General features: G+C 38.9%; 2 protein-coding genes across 2 annotated transcripts; one reads left to right on the plus strand and one right to left on the minus strand.

Moving 5' to 3' along the window:
• Window positions 1-932: 932 nt before the first annotated feature.
• On the plus strand, window positions 933-3,241 carry LOC143541313 (putative pectinesterase/pectinesterase inhibitor 51). Its single transcript, XM_077034168.1, has 2 exons — window positions 933-1,750; window positions 2,528-3,241. The coding sequence occupies exons 1-2, from the start codon at window positions 1,075-1,077 to the stop codon at window positions 3,205-3,207; spliced, it is 1,356 nt and encodes a 451-aa protein (XP_076890283.1). The 5' UTR covers window positions 933-1,074; the 3' UTR covers window positions 3,208-3,241.
• Window positions 3,242-15,097: 11,856 nt separating this feature from the next.
• On the minus strand, window positions 15,098-18,254 carry LOC143541321 (actin-7). The gene is made up of 5 exons (XM_077034173.1): window positions 18,200-18,254; window positions 17,380-17,447; window positions 16,886-17,279; window positions 16,178-16,791; window positions 15,098-15,464 (listed from the first exon to the last, which is right to left on the minus strand). The coding sequence occupies exons 2-5, from the start codon at window positions 17,437-17,439 to the stop codon at window positions 15,399-15,401; spliced, it is 1,134 nt and encodes a 377-aa protein (XP_076890288.1). The 5' UTR covers window positions 17,440-17,447; window positions 18,200-18,254; the 3' UTR covers window positions 15,098-15,398.
• Between the last annotated feature and the right edge of the window lie 9,411 nt (window positions 18,255-27,665).

The raw sequence follows: 27,665 nt of genomic DNA on the forward strand, positions 1-27,665 counted from the left end.
TGTGTACTGTTTGAAATAAAATAATTAAATAGATATTGTCACATTTTATTTATGATAGTATCTTCGAGCTGTGAATAATCATGCTCACATCCCGACATTTACGTCTTAAGTTGGGGTGTGACAATCATTACAAATTACAGTATATACAAAACAAAATTAACATATTTTATGCCACTAAAGTTCTTATTTATACTAATTAGATAATGGTATTACGTAAAATACAATTAAATGTAAGTCAAGTAATGTAGTTTTTGTAATTCACATTTAATATTAATATCGTTTCGACCCAAGTAAATATTAGTTCAGAAATGTACTTTTTGTAATTCATATTTAATACATTATATATGGTTTGGACCCATCAAGTCACGTTATGGGTGTTTTTATCTTGTAACCTAACGCTAGTGGGGTACAGTGTATGTATCAAACCCGTGAACAAACACCCTCTCCTAAAATTCCACACACTCACTCACAGCCACAAATCCACACACCGAGTAATCACAACATTCCAAATTATATTAATCTTAAAAGGGCTTATCGAAGGACACCCTTTTTTTTACTAATACACTCGTCAATACATTCTGTATAGGGTTATATAAAACGTATTGGGTTTCTAATACGTTTGTATAACCCTATCTCAAACGGATTCTCCTATAAACACTCAAACACCCATCAATACGTCCCGTATAGAGCTATTCAGAATATATTGGTAAGCGTTTTAACAAAAAGAAATACCTCTAGAAAACCCCAATCAAAACCCCTATATATATATAAGCCTCTCATCAAAACCAAACATTCATAATCATCAATATGCCTACCATCCCCATCTCCATCCTCTTCATTTCTTTTCTTCTTTTCATTCATCCAATTTCTTCCACCTCCGACCGCCACCGCCACGGCCACCGGTTGATTAAAGATGCATCACCTCCTTCCGATCTGGTCCGGCAAGCTTGTAAAGCTACAAGGAACCAGCAACTATGCGAATCTTCACTCGGCCGTTTCCCTAACAGAAATCTCTTAGAAATTATCCAATCGGCGTTAACCGTAAGCTCCGAAAACCTACACAAAGCACAATCGATGGCTCAATCAATCCTCGATTCGGCGGGTGGTAATGTCAACAAAACCACCGCCGGTCACAACTGCATTGAGCATTTAAACAATTCTGGGTACCGTCTCGAATCAACGAGTCAGGCGTTGCCACGTGGCGAGCGGAAGCACGCACGTGCATGGACCAGCGCCGCACTGGCGTACCAGTACGACTGCTGGTCCGCTTTAAAGTATGTGAATGATACCAGCATGATCAATGAAACGATGTCGTTTATGAACACATTGATTGGCTACACTAGCAACGCGTTGAGTTTAATGATGGCTTACAACATGTTTGGTGACAACACGTTGTTGTGGGCCCCGCCCAGGACGGAGCGAGACGGGTTTTGGGAGGGTGGTGGGGAGTCTGGGGTTAGGGGCCCACAGTTAGGGGTGCCTACAGGGTTGAAGGCGGATGTCACGGTGTGTAAATTGGGTGGGTGTGATTACACGACCGTGCAGGAGGCTGTGAATGCCGCGCCTGATTGGGGGTACGGGCAGCGGTTTGTAGTTTGGGTGAAAACTGGGGTTTATGAGGAAACGGTTCGGGTAGGTCTTGAGAAGCAGAATGTGGTGGTTTTGGGGAATGGGGTGGGCAAAACGGTAATTACTGGGTCACTGAATGCGGGCCAACCCGGGCTCTCCACGTATAACACAGCCACATTTGGTAAGTTGAACCCAAAACCCCTAAACCTTAATCGTGTTATGAAAATTTTGGTTTAGTGTAGGTTTTGGTTTTTTTGGTCGTTCTGTTATGATTTTTCCAGTTCTACTGTCTAGTCTTGAAATTTTTATACTGGAGAAAGAATGGACTCAAAATAATGAGTTTTCGTATAAAGCTTTTTACTAATTCATGATTAATATTATACTTTTGGACTAAAATATTTGGGTTAAGCTATTTACTAAATTTACAAGTAATTAACATTGAAAAAGATGTAAATTTATATATTCGATTTCGTTCGGTTTTTTTTTTTTTTTTTTTTTAAATTACATGCAAAGTTTGGTTTTTACGAAAATATAAAACCAAATTGTGGCTTTTGTTTGGTTTTGGTTTTTTCAGTTTTACTACTTAACTTGAAATTTTTGAGCCGGAAAAATGTTGACTTAAAATAATAAGTTCTGGCCTAAATCCTTTTATGAATTCTTGATTAACTAATTATTATACATTTGATATATAATGTTTGAATTACACTATTTATTAAACTCTTATAAATTAACAATCAAAATAAGATATTTTTCAAGAAAAAAAAACAATCAAAATACAAAAATGAAAATCCATAAATTCAACTTGAGTCGATTTTTTCGATTCTGGTCTCAAAACCAAAACCAAATCAAAATTTCGTTTTTACGAAAATATAAAATCAAACTGTCGATTGTTTGGATTCGGTTTTTTCAATTTTTCGGTTTCTTATGCGCCCATAATACCTACTTTTTTCGACAACAGGGGTACTAGGAGATGGATTCATGGCAAGTGGTTTAACCATCGAGAACACTGCGGGTCCTGACGCGCACCAAGCGGTCGCGTTCCGCTCCGACAGTGACCAATCCATAATCGAAAACTGCGAATTCCTAGGCAATCAAGACACGCTTTACGCCCACTCACTTCGCCAGTTTTACAAATCATGCCACATTGAGGGCAATGTAGATTTCATATTTGGCAACTCCGCCTCTATTTTCCAAGACTGTACCATCCTGGTCCGTCCACGTCAGCTTAACCCTGAAAAGGGCGAGAACAACGCGGTCACGGCTCATGGCCGGATAGACCCCGCTCAGTCCACGGGTTTTGTGTTCCAAAACTGTTTGATCAACGGGACAAAAGAGTATGTGAGGTTATACAACAGTAACCCGAAAGTCCATAAGAACTTTCTTGGAAGGCCGTGGAAGGAGTACTCGAGGACGGTGTTTATTGATTGTGATTTGGAGGCGTTGATCACAGCACCCGGGTGGATGCCGTGGACTGGTGATTTTGCGTTGCAGACGCTTTATTATGGCGAGTTTGATAATAATGGGAAGGGTGCGGATTTGTCAGGCCGAGTGGCGTGGAGTAGTCGAATTCCAGCCGAGCATGTTGGTGTTTATTCGGTTGGGAATTTCCTCCAAGGTGATCATTGGAGGCTTTATTAATTGTTAATTAACTTTTTAGCGAATTTAAATAAATATAGAACAAATCGAGCTCTGGTAAAGAAGTGCATGATAGATTAAGCTAAACACTGTTGTTTCTTTTTCGAAGGCGTCTCACGTTTGTCTCCTCCGGGATTGCAACCGCTTGTTGTGACACCCGGTAAATTCCCAATCCCTTAAACTAAGTAATCAACCTAATAATTAGGTGATTGTAAATATGATGCGCGCCATGTCAGTCAGCGCGTGCATTTGTTATGTGCGCCCTGCGCGAGCGCGCCATGTTAGTCAGCGCGTGCATTTGTTATGTGCGCCCTGCGCGAGCGCGCCATGTTAGTCAGCGCGTGCATTTGTTATGTGCGCCCTGCGCGAGCGCGCCATGTTAGTCAGCGCGTGCATTTGTTATGTGCGCCCTGCGCGAGCGCACCATGTTAAGAACCAGCGTGAGCATATGTTATATGCGCCATGCGCGAATGTTTTGGCTTTATGTTTTCATGTAACTTAACGTTATGTTGTCTATGGGTTGACCATCCCGCATGATGCTAAGGCGGGTGCATCCTAAATCGTTTATGCGCGTGCGGAAGGGAACTAACCTCCCCGCATGGCGGGAACATTGAGAGCTAGTTTGTCTGAAGCTCCAAGATGGAATTGACTTCAACATGACTGATCACTATGTTGAAATACCAAGACCACCTGGAGAATCTACAAATGAAACTCTATCCCCAACTGCGAGAAGGTTACGCACCTACCCGCAGCAAAGAAATGTCCTACACGCAGAAAGCTATGCGCACAAAGTGATGCGCACAGAACACTTAGTCTATTCTCCAGACATAAGGAGATTACTCCCGCCCAAAAGGAAACAGTAGCGTGTTTCAGAGATTTTCCACTTTTTTTTACTGTACACTGACAAAAGTACCTGAAAAAGCACACTGTAACATGAAAAGTCAACTGTCAGCCACCCTATTCTCACCAACCCCAGACCTGCATGTCCTGTCCAAATCAAATCAAGATCTTTTGTCCACTCCTCCACTTTTAAGTAAACAATAAACAATAATAATTTCCATACTTTATCATCATTACACCTAGATATGAAAAGATTTCAATCCCCTAAAGCAAGGGATTGTGTTCCCTTGAGTTTGCCTATAAATATGTAACCTAAATTATCACTCAAAACACACTCCAAAGAACTGCAAACTTGCACTAATCATCTCCCGAGCATCCGTTATTTTCGATTCCGTTCCAGTTACTAGGTAAGCCGAGGTTATAACCTTGAGATCTACTTTCCAACCCTTATATTCTCCTATTTCTTGATCTTAATATATATACTTGTTATTTAATCGTATTCTAGACCTTCGATTCCAAGGCCAACACCAAGAAAACCCGAATCTCGATTAATCCCTTAACAAGAACCACAGGTGAGTCTCACAGCCCCTATTTTCACTGTTTTCACTATTTTTAAACTGTTTTCGGGGCGAGGGACACGTACTTAAATAATGTTTTATCATGGTATACTTACAAGCTATGCAAGCGATTATGTGTTTAAGTTATGTTTCATGATGAGTAATGCAAACGGTTATCTAAGGTTTTCGATGTATGTGCGCTAGAACTCGAGTAAGTGATCACTTTACTATTGGAACTCTAAGGGTAGGGACTGCTGGTTTGATCCACCCACTCGTAGGGGTCGCACCTCTTTGCATGGACGAGTGCCTAGTATGGTCATGGGGCATACTATGGGTTTTGAGCCCGCTCGTAGGGGTCGCGCCTCTTTGCATGGACGAGCGCCTTGTTTTCCGGCACAACGTCCGCGCGTAACCCGCGGGACGGAATTATTATTTTAGCTCGTAGTGGCAGCGCCACTTTGCATGGACGAGCACATGTTCCTGAAACGTTCGCGCGTAACCCGCGGGACGGTATTACTTATTTTAGCTCGTAGTGGCAGCGCCACTTTGCATAGACGAGCACAGTTCCCAGAAATGTTCGCGCGTAACCCGCGGAACGATTATCAGAATATGTTGATATAACTATGTTTTACCAAGCATGTGTTTTAATGATGCTATCAGAATTATGTTTCAGAATGATTTGTATCAAGATTATGATGCAATACGATTTATCAAGTTACTAAGACTTGTGAACTCACTCAGTTTATACTGATTCAAATGTTTTTACGTGTCTTTCAGGAGATAACTAGGTAGCGCATGGAGTCACACTTAGAGCACCTCACGCTGAACATCTAAACTAGCTTTTTGGAAGATTTTAGCTCTATCCCTTCGATGCGCGTGGTTGTTCCCGCCGCGCATGGGGATATGGCGTGGAAATCTTCAACAATTTTTATACTTGGATGTTTTTATGTAATTTTTAAACAATGTAATGTATTTGTATTAAACTTTTCATGCGCAATGAAAATCTTACTTTGAATGTTTGCAATGGCCCGTGCTTAAGTATCAATTCCCACTCGCGCGCAGCCCGGCTGTTTCCGCCGCTCAGGGCCGGGTGTGACAGATTGGTATCAGAGCACTGGTTATAGCGAACTAGGAAAAGAAGTTTTAACCTAGACTATAACCGTTGGGGAATCGCATGAAATATTTTTCAAAGAAAATACTTTCAAAAGAAACTATACACACACTTAGGAACACGGGTCACACTGTCTAGTAAATAATGATAACATTATGTGCTCAGAGTACATGCGCTAAGTCTGATATTTTCACTCTTTTAAAGCGAGAATGCCTCCAACTAAAGCCAAAGGAATCACCATGACACCCGAGGAACTCGCGGAAATAATCGCGCAAGCAATCGCAACACATGAGGCCAGCAAGGCCGAATCAAGTCAGGGTCGTCAGAATGAGACCCCAGAACCCGAATCAGGAGCCTTGGACAAAGGATGCTCCTATAAGACATTCATGGCCTGTAAGCCTTGGCCATTCAAGGGAACCGAAGGGGCCATTGGGCTCTACAACTGGATTGACAAAATGGAGACAGTTCTCTCCATTAGCGGATGTAGTGAGAACCAGAAGGTCCTTTACGCGACCTGCATGTTCCAAGAGGCAGCTTCGTCTTGGTGGAAGCTTCAAACGAAAACATTGGGGCGAGAAGTTGCTCTCCACAAGACCTGGGAGGAACTGAAGGAGATGATGATGAGGAAGTTCTGCTCTCGCGCAGAAATCCAGAGTCTACAACAGGAATTCTGGAACCACACCATGGTAGGAACGGATATCGACGCCTACAACAACCGGTTCAACGAACTTTGCCAGTTGGTGCCAGACATGGCAAACACGGAGGAAAAGAAGATCGAGAGGTATATTTTTGGGTTACCTCCTGTTGTTAGGGTTCCGCTCAACGCCGCAGCGCCTCCAACCTTTGATGAGGCGGTAGCGCGGGCCATCACCCTTACAAGGGATACGATCCGTGCAGGTATGTTGACTACGCGCGGAATCGAGCAGCGAACCTCTGATCCCAAGAGGAAATGGAACTCCCACCACCGAGGGTCCGACTCCAAGCAGCCACCGTTCAAGAAACAGGAAAGCGCAAGGGTTTACGCGATTCAGGCCGCGGAGCCACCACGAAAAGGATACAGCGGGCCTCGCCCATGGTGCAACAAATGCAAGTATCACCACGAGGGTGAATGCGCAAGAATCGAATGTGCCAAATGTGGCAGACCAGGGCACAAGACGATGAATTGCCGTGTCAGAGAAGCTGGAGCAAGCGACAACTGCTACGCATGCGGGAAGCCATGGCATTTTAGTCGGGATTGCCCGCAAAAGGGGAACCAAGCTCGCGGAAGAGCTTTTGTGATCGGCGCAGGCGAAGCTAAAGAAGAGCCGAATGTGGTAACCGGTACGTTTTTGCTTAACGGACATTTTGCATTTGTCTTATTTGATACTGGCGCTGACCTAAGTTTTATATCCGCCGAGTTTAAAGACTCCCTAGGCCTAGCAACCAGTAGACTAGACACGCCTTATACTATAGAACTAGCCAATGGTAGGCAGTTATACGCGAACGAAAGAACTGAACAATGTGTTATAGTCATGGGAGGTCACGGGTTCAATATTAACTTGTTGCCAATAGACTTGGGAAGTTTTGACATTGTGGTAGGTATGGATTGGTTAGTTGAGAACCGCGCGGAAGTTATTTGCCATGAGAAGCAGGTTCGGATCCCACTGTTGAACGGAGAAACCTTGGTAATTCAAGGGGAAAGAAGGGGAGTTGCGACGAAACTGATTTCGTGCCTAAAGGCGCGAAAGTGCCTAAGGAAAGGGTGCTACGCCTTCCTGGCGCATGTCGTAGAGAAGAAAGGAGATGAGCGAAGAATTGAAGACTTACCAGTAGTGCGCGAATTTCCAGAAGTTTTTCCTGAAGATTTGCCCGGATTACCGCCGCCGCGACAAGTCGAGTTTCGTATTGATTTAGTCCCAGGAGCTGCGCCAGTAGCTCGAGCGCCTTATCGACTAGCTCCATCTGAGATGCAAGAGCTATCCAATCAGTTACAGGAACTATTGGATAAGGGTTTCATACGCCCAAGCTTTTCACCTTGGGGAGCTCCAGTACTGTTTGTTAAGAAGAAGGATGGTTCGTTCAGAATGTGTATTGACTACAGGGAGCTGAACAAGCTGACAGTCAAGAATCGGTACCCCTTACCGAGGATTGACGACTTATTTGACCAGTTGCAGGGATCCAGTTATTATTCGAAGATAGATCTACGATCAGGATACCACCAACTTAGGGTCCATGAGGAAGATGTGCCGAAAACAGCCTTCCGAACTAGATACGGCCATTATGAGTTCTTAGTAATGCCTTTCGGGCTAACTAATGCGCCGGCTGTGTTCATGGATCTGATGAACCGCGTGTGCAAACCATACTTGGACAAGTTTGTGATTGTGTTTATAGATGATATTCTGATTTACTCACGGACCAAGGCCGAGCATGAGCAACACCTGAGATTGATTTTGGAATTGTTGAGGAAAGAAAAGTTGTATGCGAAGTTTTCCAAGTGCGAGTTTTGGCTTAGAGAAGTTCACTTTCTCGGTCACGTTGTAAACGAGAAAGGAATTCACGTTGATCCTTCCAAAGTCAAGGCCATCGAAAACTGGGAAGCGCCAAAAACCCCAACTGAGGTGAGGCAATTCCTAGGACTAGCTGGCTACTATCGACGCTTCATTGAGAACTTCTCCAAAATAGCTCTACCTCTGACCGCGCTAACTCAGAAAGACAAGAAGTTTGTTTGGGGCGAAAATCAGGAAACAGCATTTCAAATGTTGAAACAGAAGTTATGTAGTGCGCCAATTTTGTCTTTGCCCGAGGGGATGGATGACATTGTTGTTTACTGCGACGCTTCACATCAGGGACTTGGATGTGTCCTTATGCAACGAGACAAAGTCATAGCGTATGCCTCACGCCAACTCAAGACCAATGAAAAGAACTACACAACGCATGATTTAGAACTTGGAGCGGTTGTCTTCGCGCTAAAGATTTGGCGCCATTACCTCTATGGTACAAAGTGTATAATCTTTACGGATCACAAGAGCCTTCAGCATATATTTGATCAAAAGGATTTAAACATGAGGCAACGAAGATGGGTGGAGTTGTTGAACGATTATGATTGTGAAATTAAGTACCACCCTGGAAAGGCGAATGTGGTAGCAGACGCGCTAAGTAGGAAGGAGCGAATAAAAACGCTACGAGTCAAGGCTCTAAGGTTGACCATTCACGCAAATCTCTCTACCCGCATCCGAGACGCTCAGCAAGAAGCCTTGAAACCAGAGTTTGTTAAAAACGAATGCCTTGGGGGTATGGTTAAAAATTTGGAACTTAAAGAGAACGGCAATCTATATTTCGCTAACCGCATATGGGTCCCTCTCAAGGGAGGATTGCGCGAGCAGGTATTGAACGAAGCTCACAAGACGCGGTATTCCGTACATCCTGGCGCAGACAAGATGTACCAAGATGTTAAAACGCTGTATTGGTGGCCCAATCTTAAAGGCGCCATCGCGACGTATGTCAGTAAGTGCCTGACGTGTTCGAAGGTAAAGGCTGAATACCAGAAACCATCAGGGTTGCTTCAACAGCCAGAAATTCCCATGTGGAAGTGGGAACAAATCTCTATGGACTTCATCACCAAACTGCCAAGGACACCTGGGGGTTATGACACAATATGGGTTATTGTGGATCGGCTAACTAAGTCAGCGCACTTCCTGCCGATCAAGGAAACCGATAAGATGGAAAAGTTAGCCCGACTGTATATTCGAGAAGTAGTTTCAAAACATGGAGTCCCAGTGTCCATCATTTCTGATAGAGATAGTCGGTTCACATCAAGGTTTTGGAGATCGTTACAAGGGGCTTTAGGTACTCGTCTTGACATGAGTACGGCATATCATCCTCAAACGGATGGGCAAAGCGAGCGAACAATCCAGACATTGGAAGATATGCTACGCGCGTGCGCAATCGATTTCGAAGGTAGCTGGGATACTCATCTCCCATTGGTTGAATTTTCTTACAACAACAGCTATCACACAAGCATTAAGGCTGCGCCGTTCGAAGCTTTGTATGGGCGCAAGTGTAGATCCCCACTGTGCTGGGCTGAAGTAGGTGACAAGCAAATGACTGGTCCAGAATTGATCCAAGAAACAACAGACAAGATTTTTCAGATAAGGGATCGCCTTAAGACAGCGCACGACAGACAGAAGAGCTACGCAGATGTGCGAAGGAAACCATTGGAATTTCAAGTAGGGGATAATGTACTTTTGAAAGTCTCTCCATGGAAAGGAGTCCCCCGTTTCGGCAAGCGAGGAAAGTTGAATCAGCGCTTCATTGGACCATTCGAGATCCTGGAAAGGATCGGTCCGGTTGCTTATAAACTCCGTTTACCCGCCGAACTCAGTGGAGTTCATGATACGTTTCATGTGTCCAACCTCAAAAAGTGCTTATCTGACGAAACGTTGATTTTGCCGTTGGAAGAGATTCACATCGACAAACAGCTGCACTTCATAGAAGAACCTATAGCAGTAACCGATTGGAAAGAACAAAAGTTACGCAGGAGCAAAATCAAGTTAGTAAGGGTCCAATGGAACTCGAGGCGTGGGCCTGAATTCACTTGGGAAAGAGAAGACCAAATGCGCAAGAAATACCCACACCTCTTTCAGAACATGGCTTCTGCCAGCAACGTCTCCTAAATTTCGGGACGAAATTCGTTTAACGAGGGGAGAATGTGACACCCGGTAAATTCCCAATCCCTTAAACTAAGTAATCAACCTAATAATTAGGTGATTGTAAATATGATGCGCGCCATGTCAGTCAGCGCGTGCATTTGTTATGTGCGCCCTGTGCGAGCGCGCCATGTTAGTCAGCGCGTGCATTTGTTATGTGCGCCCTGCGCGAGCGCGCCATGTTAGTCAGCGCGTGCATTTGTTATGTGCGCCCTGCGCGAGCGCGCCATGTTAGTCAGCGCGTGCATTTGTTATGTGCGCCCTGCGCGAGCGCACCATGTTAAGAACCAGCGTGAGCATATGTTATATGCGCCATGCGCGAATGTTTTGGCTTTATGTTTTCATGTAACTTAACGTTATGTTGTCTATGGGTTGACCATCCCGCATGATGCTAAGGCGGGTGCATCCTAAATCGTTTATGCGCGTGCGGAAGGGAACTAACCTCCCCGCATGGCGGGAACATTGAGAGCTAGTTTGTCTGAAGCTCCAAGATGGAATTGACTTCAACATGACTGATCACTATGTTGAAATACCAAGACCACCTGGAGAATCTACAAATGAAACTCTATCCCCAACTGCGAGAAGGTTACGCACCTACCCGCAGCAAAGAAATGTCCTACACGCAGAAAGCTATGCGCACAAAGTGATGCGCACAGAACACTTAGTCTATTCTCCAGACATAAGGAGATTACTCCCGCCCAAAAGGAAACAGTAGCGTGTTTCAGAGATTTTCCACTTTTTTTTACTGTACACTGACAAAAGTACCTGAAAAAGCACACTGTAACATGAAAAGTCAACTGTCAGCCACCCTATTCTCACCAACCCCAGACCTGCATGTCCTGTCCAAATCAAATCAAGATCTTTTGTCCACTCCTCCACTTTTAAGTAAACAATAAACAATAATAATTTCCATACTTTATCATCATTACACCTAGATATGAAAAGATTTCAATCCCCTAAAGCAAGGGATTGTGTTCCCTTGAGTTTGCCTATAAATATGTAACCTAAATTATCACTCAAAACACACTCCAAAGAACTGCAAACTTGCACTAATCATCTCCCGAGCATCCGTTATTTTCGATTCCGTTCCAGTTACTAGGTAAGCCGAGGTTATAACCTTGAGATCTACTTTCCAACCCTTATATTCTCCTATTTCTTGATCTTAATATATATACTTGTTATTTAATCGTATTCTAGACCTTCGATTCCAAGGCCAACACCAAGAAAACCCGAATCTCGATTAATCCCTTAACAAGAACCACAGGTGAGTCTCACAGCCCCTATTTTCACTGTTTTCACTATTTTTAAACTGTTTTCGGGGCGAGGGACACGTACTTAAATAATGTTTTATCATGGTATACTTACAAGCTATGCAAGCGATTATGTGTTTAAGTTATGTTTCATGATGAGTAATGCAAACGGTTATCTAAGGTTTTCGATGTATGTGCGCTAGAACTCGAGTAAGTGATCACTTTACCATTGGAACTCTAAGGGTAGGGACTGCTGGTTTGATCCACCCACTCGTAGGGGTCGCACCTCTTTGCATGGACGAGTGCCTAGTATGGTCATGGGGCATACTATGGGTTTTGAGCCCGCTCGTAGGGGTCGCGCCTCTTTGCATGGACGAGCGCCTTGTTTTCCGGCACAACGTCCGCGCGTAACCCGCGGGACGGAATTATTATTTTAGCTCGTAGTGGCAGCGCCACTTTGCATGGACGAGCACATGTTCCTGAAACGTTCGCGCGTAACCCGCGGGACGGTATTACTTATTTTAGCTCGTAGTGGCAGCGCCACTTTGCATAGACGAGCACAGTTCCCAGAAATGTTCGCGCGTAACCCGCGGAACGATTATCAGAATATGTTGATATAACTATGTTTTACCAAGCATGTGTTTTAATGATGCTATCAGAATTATGTTTCAGAATGATTTGTATCAAGATTATGATGCAATACGATTTATCAAGTTACTAAGACTTGTGAACTCACTCAGTTTATACTGATTCAAATGTTTTTACGTGTCTTTCAGGAGATAACTAGGTAGCGCATGGAGTCACACTTAGAGCACCTCACGCTGAACATCTAAACTAGCTTTTTGGAAGATTTTAGCTCTATCCCTTCGATGCGCGTGGTTGTTCCCGCCGCGCATGGGGATATGGCGTGGAAATCTTCAACAATTTTTATACTTGGATGTTTTTATGTAATTTTTAAACAATGTAATGTATTTGTATTAAACTTTTCATGCGCAATGAAAATCTTACTTTGAATGTTTGCAATGGCCCGTGCTTAAGTATCAATTCCCACTCGCGCGCGCCCGGCTGTTTCCGCCGCTCAGGGCCGGGTGTGACACTTGTCTCTTCTGCCACAACTAAAATCGCAGCCCGTTTCCTTCGTCCTAGCTGCTATACTTCACAATTTTGTAGATCAGCTTATTTGCTGTGTTACCTAATGTTTTCTTTTTTTATTATAGTTTAGACTTAGGTTGTTATTTGTTTATAATCAATTTCTAAAAACCGAATTTAAGGTTAGACCAGCCACACTACTTGTGAACTGGTTATGAAGGTTTTGAACCAGCAGAACCTTGTGATATGAAAAGAAATATGTAGGAACATTTGTTGTGCATTTAATCCAGAAAAACAATTAAACAAAACAGTTATTCAAAGGTCTAATAATATAGGGGCATGCATTCCCATTTCGATACAATGATTAGGTGGTTAAGGTGTAAAATACAAGGTTAAAGATTCAAATCCCATAATATGCAAATATTTAGTTGTTCAAAAAGCAATAATAAAGGGGCATATGTTAGGTTGAGCCGTTGAGGGCGATGGGAAGGGCCCCACTTAACTAATAACCACTAATCTTGAATTTATTAAGAAATATTTTAGCCACTCACAATTAACCATACGGTCACACTATTCCAACACCCCCACCCTCATCCGATTTCACACCATCAAATCAGTGGCGAAATTTGGACCCATAAACCGGGAAGGGGGGGGACTCGGTACGTATAAAAATTTTCAAACGAAAACGCATAAATTACACTACTGAGCGGAAAAAAGAGGGGTCGGGCCACCCTGGGTCATAATGAAGTTGCACCCCTACATTAAACAGTCATTCACATATACGCAAACGGCCGTTTTAAGAGTATAGGGCTATGACTTAACATAAAGACTTGCAAACAGTCGTCTGGTGCAACTTCAAATAGCTATTCTACCAAGGTGTGGGTAGCATGTCCCCTTGCAAGACCACAGCTTTAATAACTACAACCTGCAGTTCCATCATTTTGTTCCAAAATTAACTAGTTCGCATTTTAACTAGCATACTGGTTTGGTTTATCAAGCTATTGTGAATCTCAAAATTAAACGTTGTTGCTTGAAGCTTATCACTAAGATATCAAGTTATGATACTAACTAGGATTTGAATGGTGGTGATAAGATACGCATATAACATTTGTATCTCTAGTGGCCACTTTTACGCATTAAGAATGAGTGGTGATAAGATAAGCATATCACATGCATTGTTAATCCACTAATCCGTGACGGCCCGTGGGAGAGCCGAAAACTTTATGTGAAGGCCTAGTGTTAAGTGCATCACTTTAAATATTCCAATTGTTAGTAAACCAAAACAAAACAACAAAAGTAGAGAGAATTGAAGAACATGTTGGTCCCATGTGGCTATGTTTTTATTGTATATTAGTATGAGCAACTGTAACAATTTTTCCATGTTTATAATTTTTTACGCCTAACGGCCAATTTTATTGAAGAAAGCAATAGACTAAACTAGGCAAGAACATACACCCGGGCTACAAATTAAATATACTCGAAAAGTAAAAGTACATCATGCATTCCAATGTAACCCGACTAATATCCCCGTATTCTTACAAAGGAATGTAAACTTTTTTTGCCTTCTTCGACGAACTTAATCGAGACTTGTTTGTTATTGAAAATCGCCTTATTCCTTGCCCTCTATAAGCACCAACTCATATTTAGATTGATCTTGAGTAGAACACGAACCTCAAATGCATAAATGGGGGGATTCCACACCAACTAACATCAGCGTGGGCGTGTTCCACCGACTTAAGCACATTGTTACATATTGGACACCGTTTAGTTTGTTCAGAAACCCATCTACAAAGTGCATATGATGTTTGTATTTTGACCCAAGCACATTGTTACATATTGGACATCATTTAGTTTGTTCAGCTACCCTTGCACAAAGTACATATGATGTTTGTATTTTGCCGTCTCTGCTTTCCACCCAGAGATTGACTTTCAACAAAACCACTTATTCCAATCTAAAACAAAGGCCGGGCTAAAATTATTTTCATTCACGCAAACGATTTTACATATTAATGAAGCGGTTCAATTTTGTAGTATCGCTTTCCTTTAAGCACACAAAAGAGTACCAATGTTGCAAAATATGAGATATGATACAAGAACCCTTGGATTTTTATAAGCCTGATCATATGATGATTGTATTTTGACCTAAGCCTACAATTTTGACCAATAACCTAGTTAACAATGCTGTTTGTCAAAACAAAGTCCAAAAGACCAAAATGTTGACCAGTAACTACGTTAACAATGCTGAATCAACCAAAAACCGAACCTTAGGCCAAAACCAGTTTAACCAGAACCAGTATGACCTGCAATAAATAGAATAGAATCCTTGTACTAATATAACTTTTGGTACAATAGACACTGAAATTAATTATTCGCAGCAAACAGATTAAATAAAAAGAGAGTTTACATTCATAATAAAAAGACTTCACAACCACTCTTCAACTACAAACATATCTAGCAGCAATTGACAAACCGGTAGGCGGCATACCGATAATTAGAGATGAGCATGATGTTTAATGTTTATCCGCCCCCTCCCTTGGCTTCCCGGTCATTTCCCAACATCTGCCAGTCTTACATAATATAGTTCACAAGAAACATAACACGAAAAAAAGAGCAATAAAAAAACCGAATAAACTCAACCTTCAAAAACCAACAATATCCATACTTAGAAGCATTTTCGGTGGACGATGGATGGGCCCGACTCGTCGTATTCACCCTTGGAGATCCACATCTGGTTATTTAAAAAACAATAGTTAGTTTCGAATAGGTGCGTCAATCATGTCGGGTTGGGTCACTGAACTCAAAAACGACTCCTTTATTAGACCATTTATTTAAATAGGTGCTGCCTGTAAGTAAATGTGTAAAGCCTCTCATGGTCTGCTCGCTAAAGGCTCAAATCAAGTCAAACTTGGAAAAAGTTCAGCACCGGCTCAAGGCTAAAAATTAGCCTGTTAAACAAACAAGCCCAAGCTCACGCCTCACTTATCAAGCCCAAGTTGACTCACAAGCCTAAACAAGCCAATTATTATATAATTATATAATTTTCACTTAAACGTATTTAACATATATTTATTTAATAATTATTGTATATAGAAACTATGATAAGATAACTATATAATAATGTATTATCATATACAACAAACAATAAACAGACTGAACTCGAGCGTATAAAAATATACGCACAAGCTAAGCTAAAGCTTTACATATGAAGCTAGAAACAAGTCGAGCTTGAGCTCTCTATAAGTTAAAAGCTAAGCTCAAGCCTAGTCCAGCTCAGGCTCGGCTTGTTTACACCCCTAATCATAAGCATGCTAAACGAGTTGGTGGGTTGTAATAAATAGGTTAAAAGCATGTTAAATCCAAAAACCTTTTAGATATAACAACCCAAAACATGATCGTTTTTAATAAAGCGATATAAGAGTGACTAATTTGTTTTAAGAATACCTGTTGGAAGGTGCTGAGTGATGCAAGAATTGACCCTCCAATCCAGACACTATACTTTCTCTCTGGCGGTGCAACCACCTTGATCTTCATGCTGCTAGGAGCAAGGGCAGTGATCTCCTTGCTCATCCTATCAGCAATACCAGGGAACATGGTTGAACCACCACTGAGCACAATGTTACCATAAAGATCCTTCCTGATATCGACATCACACTTCATGATCGAGTTGTAAGTGGTCTCATGGATACCAGCAGCTTCCATTCCGATCAAAGATGGCTGGAAGAGAACCTCAGGGCACCGGAATCTCTCTGCCCCAATTGTGATAACTTGCCCATCAGGCAGTTCATAGTTCTTTTCAACAGAAGAGCTGCTTTTTGCAGTCTCAAGCTCTTGCTCATAATCAAGAGCAACATATGCAAGCTTTTCTTTCATGTCACGGACAATTTCCCGTTCGGCAGTGGTGGTAAACATGTAACCTCTCTCGGTCAAGATTTTCATCAAAGAGTCAGTAAGATCACGACCAGCAAGATCAAGACGAAGAATGGCATGAGGAAGAGCATAACCTTCATAAATTGGAACTGTATGTGACACACCATCTCCCGAATCCAGCACAATACCTATGTGACAAAAAAACATGATTGTCAAATGTTGATAAAGGTCACAAAAGTATAATCAACCACAAACACGAAATAAATAAATATATAAACTGACCCGTTGTACGACCACTGGCATAAAGAGAAAGCACGGCCTGAATAGCAACATACATGGCAGGAACATTGAAAGTTTCAAACATAATCTGAGTCATCTTCTCCCTGTTAGCCTTGGGATTTAAAGGTGCCTCGGTGAGAAGAACGGGATGCTCTTCGGGAGCAACACGAAGCTCATTGTAAAAGGTGTGATGCCAAATCTTTTCCATGTCATCCCAGTTGCTGACAATACCGTGCTCAATAGGGTACTTCAAAGTAAGAATACCTCTCTTCGATTGTGCTTCGTCACCTACATAAGCATCTTTCTGGCCCATACCTACCATGACACCAGTGTGTCGTGGTCTACCAACAATACTTGGAAAAACAGCCCTTGGAGCATCATCACCAGCAAATCCAGCCTGTAGATTTAAAAAACGAACCAAAGAATTTGCAATTATTATCCGCAAAGCATAAAAATATAATCAAACTAAACAAAAACAAGTATAAAACAATACCAACCTTCACCATTCCAGTTCCATTGTCACAGACAAGGGGCTGAATATCCTCTGCATCGGCCATTTTATAAACTGTAACACAAAATAATTTAATAAAGTTTCAGTGCATCATATGCATCATGCATGATTCATAATTTCATACAAGTATTAAACTGAATGAAGTGTCCTTAAATCCACAAAGAACTGAATTATTCAAGTGACTTTTTCGTAACAGTACTAATAAAAGTGCCACAACAGTTAAAAGTTACGACTTCTAAGTTTCAAAACGTCAGTAATATGTTACTAGTTTGCTTGCTGTTTCAACAAAGAGACACGGATAATATAATTATCCAGACGCATAACACCTAATGCATTAACTCACACTTAAAACAACCGCACATCAGTTACAAGTTTCGCAACCACGACAACCGATCATCACAAAATTTTATGTACATAACTAAATCAGATCACAACTCACAGTCACAGATCATCCAATACCATTAGAACTAATTAATTCAAGTGACTTCAGCTTAAAAGTACAAATCAACGTGCTACGCTACAACAGTCATCGATAACACAAAAACTCGAATCGCTAAACACCTAACGCATTAACTGACACTAAAAACAACCGCACCTCAGTTAGAAATCATCATCGCAAAACTTAACGTGGTTGAATCACAATTCACAGATCGAAGCAATCGGAATAGCAAATCAACAGATCTGGTAAGATGACATGTCAATTAAGCAACAGATAACAGATCTAGAGAAATCACAATCAGATCAACTAATACTAGTTAAACCTAGAGCACAATAACAGAGATGAGAGTCAAAGTAAAGTCAACTACCGGAAATAGAATTAGATCTGAGAAGATATTTAGGAGAAGAAGGACGCCGGCGAGTTAACCCTGTTTGAGTTTGAAAGGAAATGAGAATGAGAAAGTGAGGGTATATGAGAAAGTGGAAGAATCATTTGGACCACGAGATAAAAGCTACAGTGACCTGTCGTTGACACCTTACGATCTCTTTCCTCATTCTCTCTTCTCCGTTGGATCTCAAGGGAAAATATTCAAAAATTTTTAAGATAAATGGGGAAAATGAAAAATATAAAAGATGTTTCATTTTCAGTTGTAAATTTAATGTTTTAAGTGAGAATATTTTAGAAAGATTGTGTTTAATCAACCTGTCATGGACTATACTAAGGAAGGATTGAATCCAATTTTTAGATAAAGAAAACGGAGAACAGAACCCTAACTCGGTTTATAAAGTTGTGTTCTATCATGTTTTAGTTTAGGATCGAAATGGAGTTAAGCCTACGAGCAACTTGTCGTTGAAGATGATTGAAGCCTATGATTGAACGATTAAACAGACGGTACTCAATTGAATGAATTGATGCTTGAATCCAAGTAATTGACTAACTGGAATTCCAAAATATAGAATCAAAGATGAACAAGGTAACCAAGCTAACTTGCTGATAATGACGGACCCATGATTTTTATGAGTAGGGGCAAAGAGTATACAAATCGAAAGGTTTAAAAATTTAATAAAAGGAAATATGAGCCGATTCAAACCCAGGTCTCTCAACACATATACACATAGTCTAACCACATGAGCTACCACTACAAGTTGATTTAAGGATGAAACAGATTATATTTAGCTTTAACTTCCAGTTCATCTTCTGCATATATGAAAACCCTAGAATTTTAATTCTCAGATTTGATTCCATGGGTGATCAAATTAAGTTAGGGCTTTTGTTATATGGGTAAAAACGAGTAGAAAGCCTAAATTAATTACCTGGAAATAATAAGTTTTGACGAAGAGCAGGGACTTGGCCAGAAATTCTTTTGATAATGAAATTATAATATCCAGAGAGTGTCTCAGTATAATTGGAAGTTGTGAGCATGTTTTGAAGATAAAGTATGGTCTATTTATAGCCTCAATTGATCCATTAGGCGATAAATGTTCGTTATTGCGTTTTAATTAAAATCCGGCCGTTTGAAGTTTAATTTGGCCATTAATAGATCGTTATTACATATTATTATGACCGATTATCATTAGTTGTTAGAGAAGAATGACGTTACGAACATTATTTGGTTTAAATTGGCATTTTGGGCAGTTAATTAGGGTCGCCGGAAAATTTGTGCGCCGCGGGAGCCGTTTTAATCAAAATCCGATTGGGTTTATATATTATTATAATATATTTTAAATGAAATTTTACACTATAGCTCCCTCCAGTTTCATGTTATTTTAAAAATAGAACTTAAAGTATAGTTTACAAATTAGTCCTTGAACTTAAGCAAATGACAATACTTGAAATATATTATATACCTAGGATGCTTTCGCATTAACCCATAAAGTTTGGAAATCATTTAGACATAAACTTTAAATCTCGGAGACTTGATTATAGAACAAGATGAAAAAGAAGCGTACAAACGATATTCTTAAATCATCGGAAACATATTATTAACGGTTAATGATGAACAAGAAACGTTGAAACGACAAAACGGGTCGGTTTAACAATTTCAAATGCAATTAAAAATTAACAATGTCATATAAAACAAACTTAAGAATATTATAATATATATATATATAAACAAACCCGAAAATTCGAAATGGGTCGTGTTTGAAAAGTAATGAATGTTACAGATATTAAAATAACATAACTATATATATATATATATATATAAACGAACCCAAAAGTTCGAAATGAGTTGGGTTTTCGGGTTTGAAAGTAATGAATGTAACATGTATTAAAACAACATAACTAGAAGTTGAAAAGAAACAAGAAAAACGAAATCAGTTTTTGACAAATTTCAATCACCGATTGCATAAATGTTTCAAGATATTAATAATTTCTTAAAAATTATAAAAATCCCCATTTAACTAAATTAATATGTAAGGAACAACTTTGCTTTATAAAGTTTTCCCATATTTGGACCCGAGATATGCTAAAATAATCGATCTTCACAGAGGGTGCAAATCTGCACACTAATTTTAAAATAACTATTGCGAAGACATACGAAATAATAATAATACAAATAAATAGTCGTTAGAACCGTAACTCAATAAAGTTAATTATAGGATTTGGCCTTGCATCTTTCCAGTTTGTTATGACCAATTTTATTGCTCAACCTTTGTCAAAAGATTATGTTGTCAAATCCGGAACATTGTAAAAAACAATGTTTTTGATGCTTTGGAATGGATTTTGATAAAGAAAATTATGAACCACTTTTGGTACGATAAATGCAATATGTTTGGTCATGTATAATCAAAATTCTTATGGTTCTTGAATCTAAATTAAACAAAACAAAACTTCAACAACGTAAGAACTTGTTAAGGTGTGATAATTAAAGATCATCTTGCAACCTTATGGTCTTTGTCTCATCCACCTAACACACCATAGTGTATTGACTAGGTGTATCATAGACATGATTATTTGATGGTTTTAAAATCATTATAAAAAAAAAGAAAAATAAAAGAAAATGAAGAACAAACACATAAAACATGACTAAGGACAAAAAAAAACGAAGGACATAAATTATAAACTTATTTGGAGAAATGTTTTAGGGAGAGAAGAAGAGATAAATGAGCAAAGGAAAAAAAGATGAAAATGAGGGGGGGGCATTTATAGTTGTGATTAGAAAAGGATTAAGTAGGTAAGTTTTGGAGAGAAAGTTGTGTTTGGAATATGCTATAAAGATGCTTTCCTTTTTAATAAAAGATGTCAAATAAAATACTTATGACAAAAATTAATTTAGGATGACCATAATTATTTATGTTACATGTTAAAATATTAATCTAGACATACTCGGTTCAACGTGTCAAATTAACGATTACACTTGTAAACAATGAAATGAACATAGATTCAAATATTTGCACATATGAAAATAATGTTAATAACTTGAAATTAATTATTTATGATTCAATAATAATAACAATAATAATAATAATAATATAGTGTTGAAATCGAGGTTGTAACTTAACAAAAAAATCAATCATAATAATAACAATAGTGATAACAAATAAATAAATAAATAATCTTTCATGAAAATCAAAAATTTAAAACGGGTCGGATTTTCGGGTTTAAAAAATAGCAAATGTTACACTGATCATCGGGGTCATTTTGACTGATATTTTATTTACCTTTGATTAGTTTATTATTTATGTTGGTTAATTTGGTATTCAATCTGCCACACGGTGACTTGATTTTGCCATGGGCGTAAGAGTGTCACATGTTGGTATCAGAAACCTAAGATTCAACGAATTAGGAATTTTAAGAATTATATAACTTTACCTAAGATATGTTTAGGGATTATGGTTGTTAGGCATGACAATAATCAAGCACTATTATGGATTATAGCTAAGATGTGTTTTTTGTTTATTTTCAAAATTGACTGTGTGTTTTTTCCTTAATATGGTGTTATATTACTCAACATTGTGTTATATTTTGCTCGACATTATGTTATATTTTGCGATATATTGTGTCTCTCTTTACTTATCATTGTGTTTTTGTTTGTTTTCGTCATTGTGTCTTTTTTCTCAATATTGTGTCTTTTTCGTCTTTTTTTATGAACGAGAAAGACACGGGAAACATTTTAGTTTTTTTTTCCGTTTTTTGATTTATATTTTGAGTTATGATTTTTTAATTATTTGTTTTTTTGAATTTTTAAGGGTTTTTTTTTCAACAAATCTTTCCCGCACTTCTCATTTTTGTCTCCCTTTGTATTTTAACATTTTCCATAATTAGTGTTTTTTCTTAACAACATCTCATAACCAATTTTCCAAAAACTAATATTTATCTCAAACTAGTAATTAATACCCGCTCGTTGCGCTGGGTTTGTGTCTAGAAATTTAGACCCCATATCAAAAACCATATTTCCATGTTTGTACGACTACATTGTATGATTACCTATATTGTGTTCGCGACGCGCGTGCTTACACTTTACATACACGAAAAGCCACTGATTTGGCAGCTGATATAACATGAAATATATATAAATTTCCGTGCATATTTTATATAGTATTTTATTAGTTTTGATCGGTTTTATGTAAGATTTGTATACTACTAACATATTTGTATATTTTAGGTTCCGGGATTTGATCGTGTTGAAAACAAGCAAAAACGAGCCAAATCGAAGAATCGGGGGATCAGGAAACGAACTGGAACGCATCTGAATTGAACCGGACTAGATCAGCCCAGCTCTCACCCCCCCTAGCACGCCGCAATGCTGAGGCCAAAGAGGCAAGAGCTGGTCACGCAGCACTATGGGCTCAATGCTTAGAAATTTTCCATGAAATTTAGGTTTTTAGGCCCAGAAAACCTATATAAATACCCCAAAACTTAACCTTAAGCATAACCTGAAAGAGCCATACGAATTTGGAGTTTCCCAAGGCTTAGGATTGCTACTTTTGGTGGCTTTGAAGGTTAAGAATCATTCGGTGAAGTCCTTATTGTTTGAAGACGAAGATCACAAGTTTTAGCTTCTATTTTCTTTCGTTTTCCATTATTCTCACCATGAATTCTTTCAAGTTTATTTTGTTTGATTTTGCGATGCTTGCCTAGACTTTATAAACTACCTAGGCATATGATGAACCGATGTTGACGTTGAGATTGATTTGGGAATTAATTTAATCGTTATGGTTTTATGAACTGGTAAAAGATTTAATCATGTTTAATTGATGCATATGAATACTTAGGATTGTTTGATAAGTTTAAATATTCCGTAGTTGCCTTGATTATTGTTTGTCATATGATAGGTCACTATTAGGTCATTTACTTTGTGTTTTTGACTATTTTATGATTGATTTGCAATAAGATCATAGAAATAATATTATCAAATAAACCTAAGTGTGCTGCTAACCTAAATAGCTGTAAGGTGCTAGTTATTGATAGATCTTTGTTGATCAAGCTTGCTAGATTTAGTTCTTCGTAAGGAGTCCATCTAGGTTTGATTGGTTAATTTTTTCTATCGATCCAATTCAATATATTAAATTGCCTTTGATTTCCACGCTGTAGGGTAGGATTTCATTATAAAGAAACTAATTCATAATTAATTAGGTGATCGTAAGAAAACTTGATTTTTACAACTGGTGTGCGTTAAAACTTATTAGAAACCTATAGGTGTCTTCTTGAGAAGGGTCATAGGTCTTGTTCGGGTTTTCTTTTAAGCGTCTATTTTACGATCCCAGTTCCATAACTAAATATTTTCCCGGTTAATTAACAACTGAAACTTAGGGGATTCTAGCCTATATAGTTTCTCATTGTCATTGAATTAAAATCAACAAACTTGTCTTTCATTTAAATTACTTATCTTCCTTAATTAGTTTTAATGATAGTTTAAATTTAGTATTTTTAATTAAAACCCCCTTTAAACAAATATAAAAAAATAAGTCTTGTCTGTAGTTTATTCTAATTAGCTAGTTAATGTAATTAGAAGAGTCTCGTGGGTTCGATATCTGGACTTACTTAGCTTTAATAGAGTCGATCGGTTCACTTCCGGTTAGTAGTTTAATCGAGTTTTAGAGAGTCTAGAGTATTACCTAGTGTCTAATTTAAGTTAAATTGGTTAATAATTATTAAACTACTTTTAACACATCAGCAGCCTTCGCAGCCGTGTAATAGCCCATGATCACAACTTTCACATTCCTAACTGACATCGTCACCTGCACACCTGTGGTTTGTACACCTTGACTAAAAAAAGGATTTTTCTAGTGAAGTAGCGTAGCAAAGAAGCCCCAAATCCTTTATTTGGCCAGGAAAGACTGCACTGCTTTGGGCCTGGAAGCGAAGGGGATGAGCTCGGCTGCTTCTCCTCCAAACTTCCTTTTCTCCGTGCCCGTTCCGCATGCGCTTCGCGCGCCATTGGCGCTTTGCTCTCCTCTTATTCTTCATTGGACGGGGCTACTAATAAAATCAGACTAGGAACCAAAAACCAGACGGAATAGTAGGTATAAAGTAAATTGCCCAATGTTTCCAAATTAGTCCAACTTCGTACCTTTCCGGCATAAACCATATATCTCAAAGAGGTCGTATTTCTTTGGGTTGGTAGTAAAGGAATGCTTTCATTATCTAAAATGAAGAACATTTCCCACCAAAAGATCAGTCCAATAATACCACTCACTGGTAAATAGCGCAATACTTCTTCGTGAATCTCCGCTATTTGAATATGGAACATCATAACAACAAATAGGAATGAAACGATTCAGCCCCGAAACCAAGCCTGAAACAATCACTTGCTATCCCATTTGTGGTACTGTGCTGGCAGTCACTATCTGAATGCAGATGTTTGACCCAAATTATTGTAGATTTTTACCTACTTCTTGTTTCAGGCCTTGATTTATTCCTTGAATTTATGAGGAAAATTAGACAATTTCAATAATAAGTGTTGGAAATTTTCAGCTAATAAAAATTCATTCTTGCATACCTTTTAGTTTATATATTCCTCATCGTCACCTGCAAGTGCTTCACTAATGACCTTAAGGCTTAAGAAGCACCCTTTGCACTTAACCGAAACTCCAGATGTGACATTTTCAATTAAACTAACTTAAAAGAGCAATTCATCAATAGTAAGCTCACCATTCTGGTATACCTAAAAGTTGCAGCCCAACTCTCCCATATATACTACAACATATATAAGCATTTATATTAGTTCATAAAAATCAACAAATTAAGTAAAGAAAGTGTGATGTACCTAACAAAGGTTGCAAGTGAAGTTGTATTGACATCATCATTCTTTTATGGTTAAAAGCGAACCATTTGATAAATGTTAAGTTAGGCTTCACATGTTCACTCATATCTCTTGTATGGTTGCAGCGTAGATTGCTTCGCCGAATGGCCGAGCAACGCAAGACATAGGAACAAACCAAGAACAATATAAACTACCAGTCACGACAACCGCCACGGCCATTGCCACAGGCGGAACTCCCACGATATAATAGGTTTGAAGCCTAAATATATGATCCGCAATATTAACAATAACAATCAATGCCCTGCCAAGATACAATATACTAAGGTAATGCAATCGCTTGAGGTTGCTTTATAGCATACAAAACGGTTATCATTATAGCCTCCAAATAGGGATGACATCAACAGACATGCTTGTGCCACAATTGCATAATCCAACATATTAAAGAGGAATGTGATTTGTAAATTCAAATCTGACTTTGGTTTTAACAGTAAGAACTATAACATATGAGCTCAAGACCTATGGCTGCAATGCCATAAGTCAATAATTATCATTCCCGCATATTTAACCAAATATGAAGTAAACAACATGATAATCGCATACACAACCAAAAGACACTACCAAATTGTATCGATGTGGCGAACACAACTCACATACTCATATACACATCATTGCCTCATAGATTCAAGTAACGAAGTTGCTAACAATGGATCCTCAAGTGACCATCATAGACTCTTAACTGTTAAAAAATAGTAATATCAAGGGATCTTTTTTTATCATTTCCAATTTTGATATGTCAACAACAAGAGGATACAGCTAAGAAGGACCGTTGGAGGCAAATCAAATGATATTTCATTCCTTTTTATTTTGTATTTCCAAGTTGAGACTTCCTCTATTTATTTGTAAGTCATTTATCAATGTAATAAGACTCGATACAAGTCATACAGAAACAACTCTCTATTTTTCAATTTTAAACATTAACCTCCTGCATCACCACGTGTAAATTTATACTTGAATTCTTCTGCCAATCATGAAGGAGCCGGTATGGATCTAGATCTCATAATGAGTGAATTTGGGCAGAGTAACGAGATGGTAAGAGGAATAATCAGAACTGTTACATTAATCGTTAAGTTACAAGGTATTTATAGGGGATGACCACATTCGTTAAGTTAATACTTAATGAATGTGTCATTCGTTACATTATCACTGCTTGCATCTTCAAACTTCTCAACTGGTTCAAAAACAGCAAGGTTGGCCTGATTTCCCAACAACCTTTGAGACCAGTCTAAACCATCTGCAAGGCCCCCGACCCGGGAACCCTACTTTCTCCATGGTTAGATTTACTCATTCACATAATTCGTAAAATCAGAGTTAATTAAAACATTTCACGGAAATAAAAGTCATTCATTCATACATAACATAAACATCTTGTCTTAAAATAACATATCGTAAGTCTTAAACATAAAACATAAATGACACGGGTGTCCTCTTCATAGCGATGCCAGTCTTCCTCTTATTGCCACGTGTCCTCATCAAGCAACTTGCCTCATTCTATTTGCCTGCATGCATACTAAAAGTCAGCTACGCTGAGTGAGTTTTAGTTAATTAACATACTTTGCATTCACTTACTTACTAATACGCGTCCGAAGATATGTATTAATACTTACATGTTCCTTTATTAATCAATCATACATACATACATTCATACTTCTTATTAATCACATACCTCGGATACTATAAAGATCCGGTCCTCACTTACCTTGGATATTATAAGGGTCCAGTGCCCTACATACCTCGGAATTTATAAGGATCCGGTGTCCTTCATACCTTAGATCTCCTCAGAGTCCAGTCCCTACTTACCTTGGATATTATAAGGGTGGGTCCAGTGCCCTACATACCTTGGTTATTATTAGGGCCCGGTGCCCTCTAACATACCATACCATTCTAACTTCATTGCATTTCCTTTCTAATTCCTTCAATCATAACTAATATAACATTACATGCATACTAATTAATCAATCCATGACATTCACATTCATACACAAACATATAACTAATATACACTTACCATTTAAGTTAAGTGTATAAATCTAAACATATCGTAGTATGCACACAGCCCCGAAAACATAACACAAAAAAGGGGCTAGAACTCACCTGGATCCTGTTGCGTTCACCGTTAATAGTAATTCCCTTCCTGAGCTGTGCGCGGCTAACTGTTTAATAACGTACACACATTAATTCTCTATAATCTTTTGTCATTCATCTCTTAATTTAACGGTGTTAACTTTTAAGCTTACGAAACCGACATGTAACCTTCTTAAATTGTTCTTGTTAATTTATACTTGGCATCATCTCATTATTGAACCATCTTTATTAATTTACATTCTTATGACATTTATTACTATTGTATTTATATTTGTTATTATATTAGTTCTTTATTATTCGTTCTTATTATTATTACATACTCATTTATTTTCGTACGTCCTCCTTCGTCTTCTAGCTCATTTTACTTTCTTTACTTACAACGGACCCTTTTCGTTTAAGTGTAACCAAACGGGTCCCATAACTATTGATTTGGCATGAGGCGGGTTACGGCTTCTAGACAAGTCGGGTTACGGGTTCGGGTTTC

This window comes from Bidens hawaiensis, unplaced genomic scaffold (genome assembly GCF_021521415.1).
Source record: "Bidens hawaiensis isolate Kalapana, Puna unplaced genomic scaffold, B.hawaiensis_p1.1 tig00012550_1, whole genome shotgun sequence".
Classification (NCBI taxonomy): Eukaryota; Viridiplantae; Streptophyta; class Magnoliopsida; order Asterales; family Asteraceae; genus Bidens; species Bidens hawaiensis.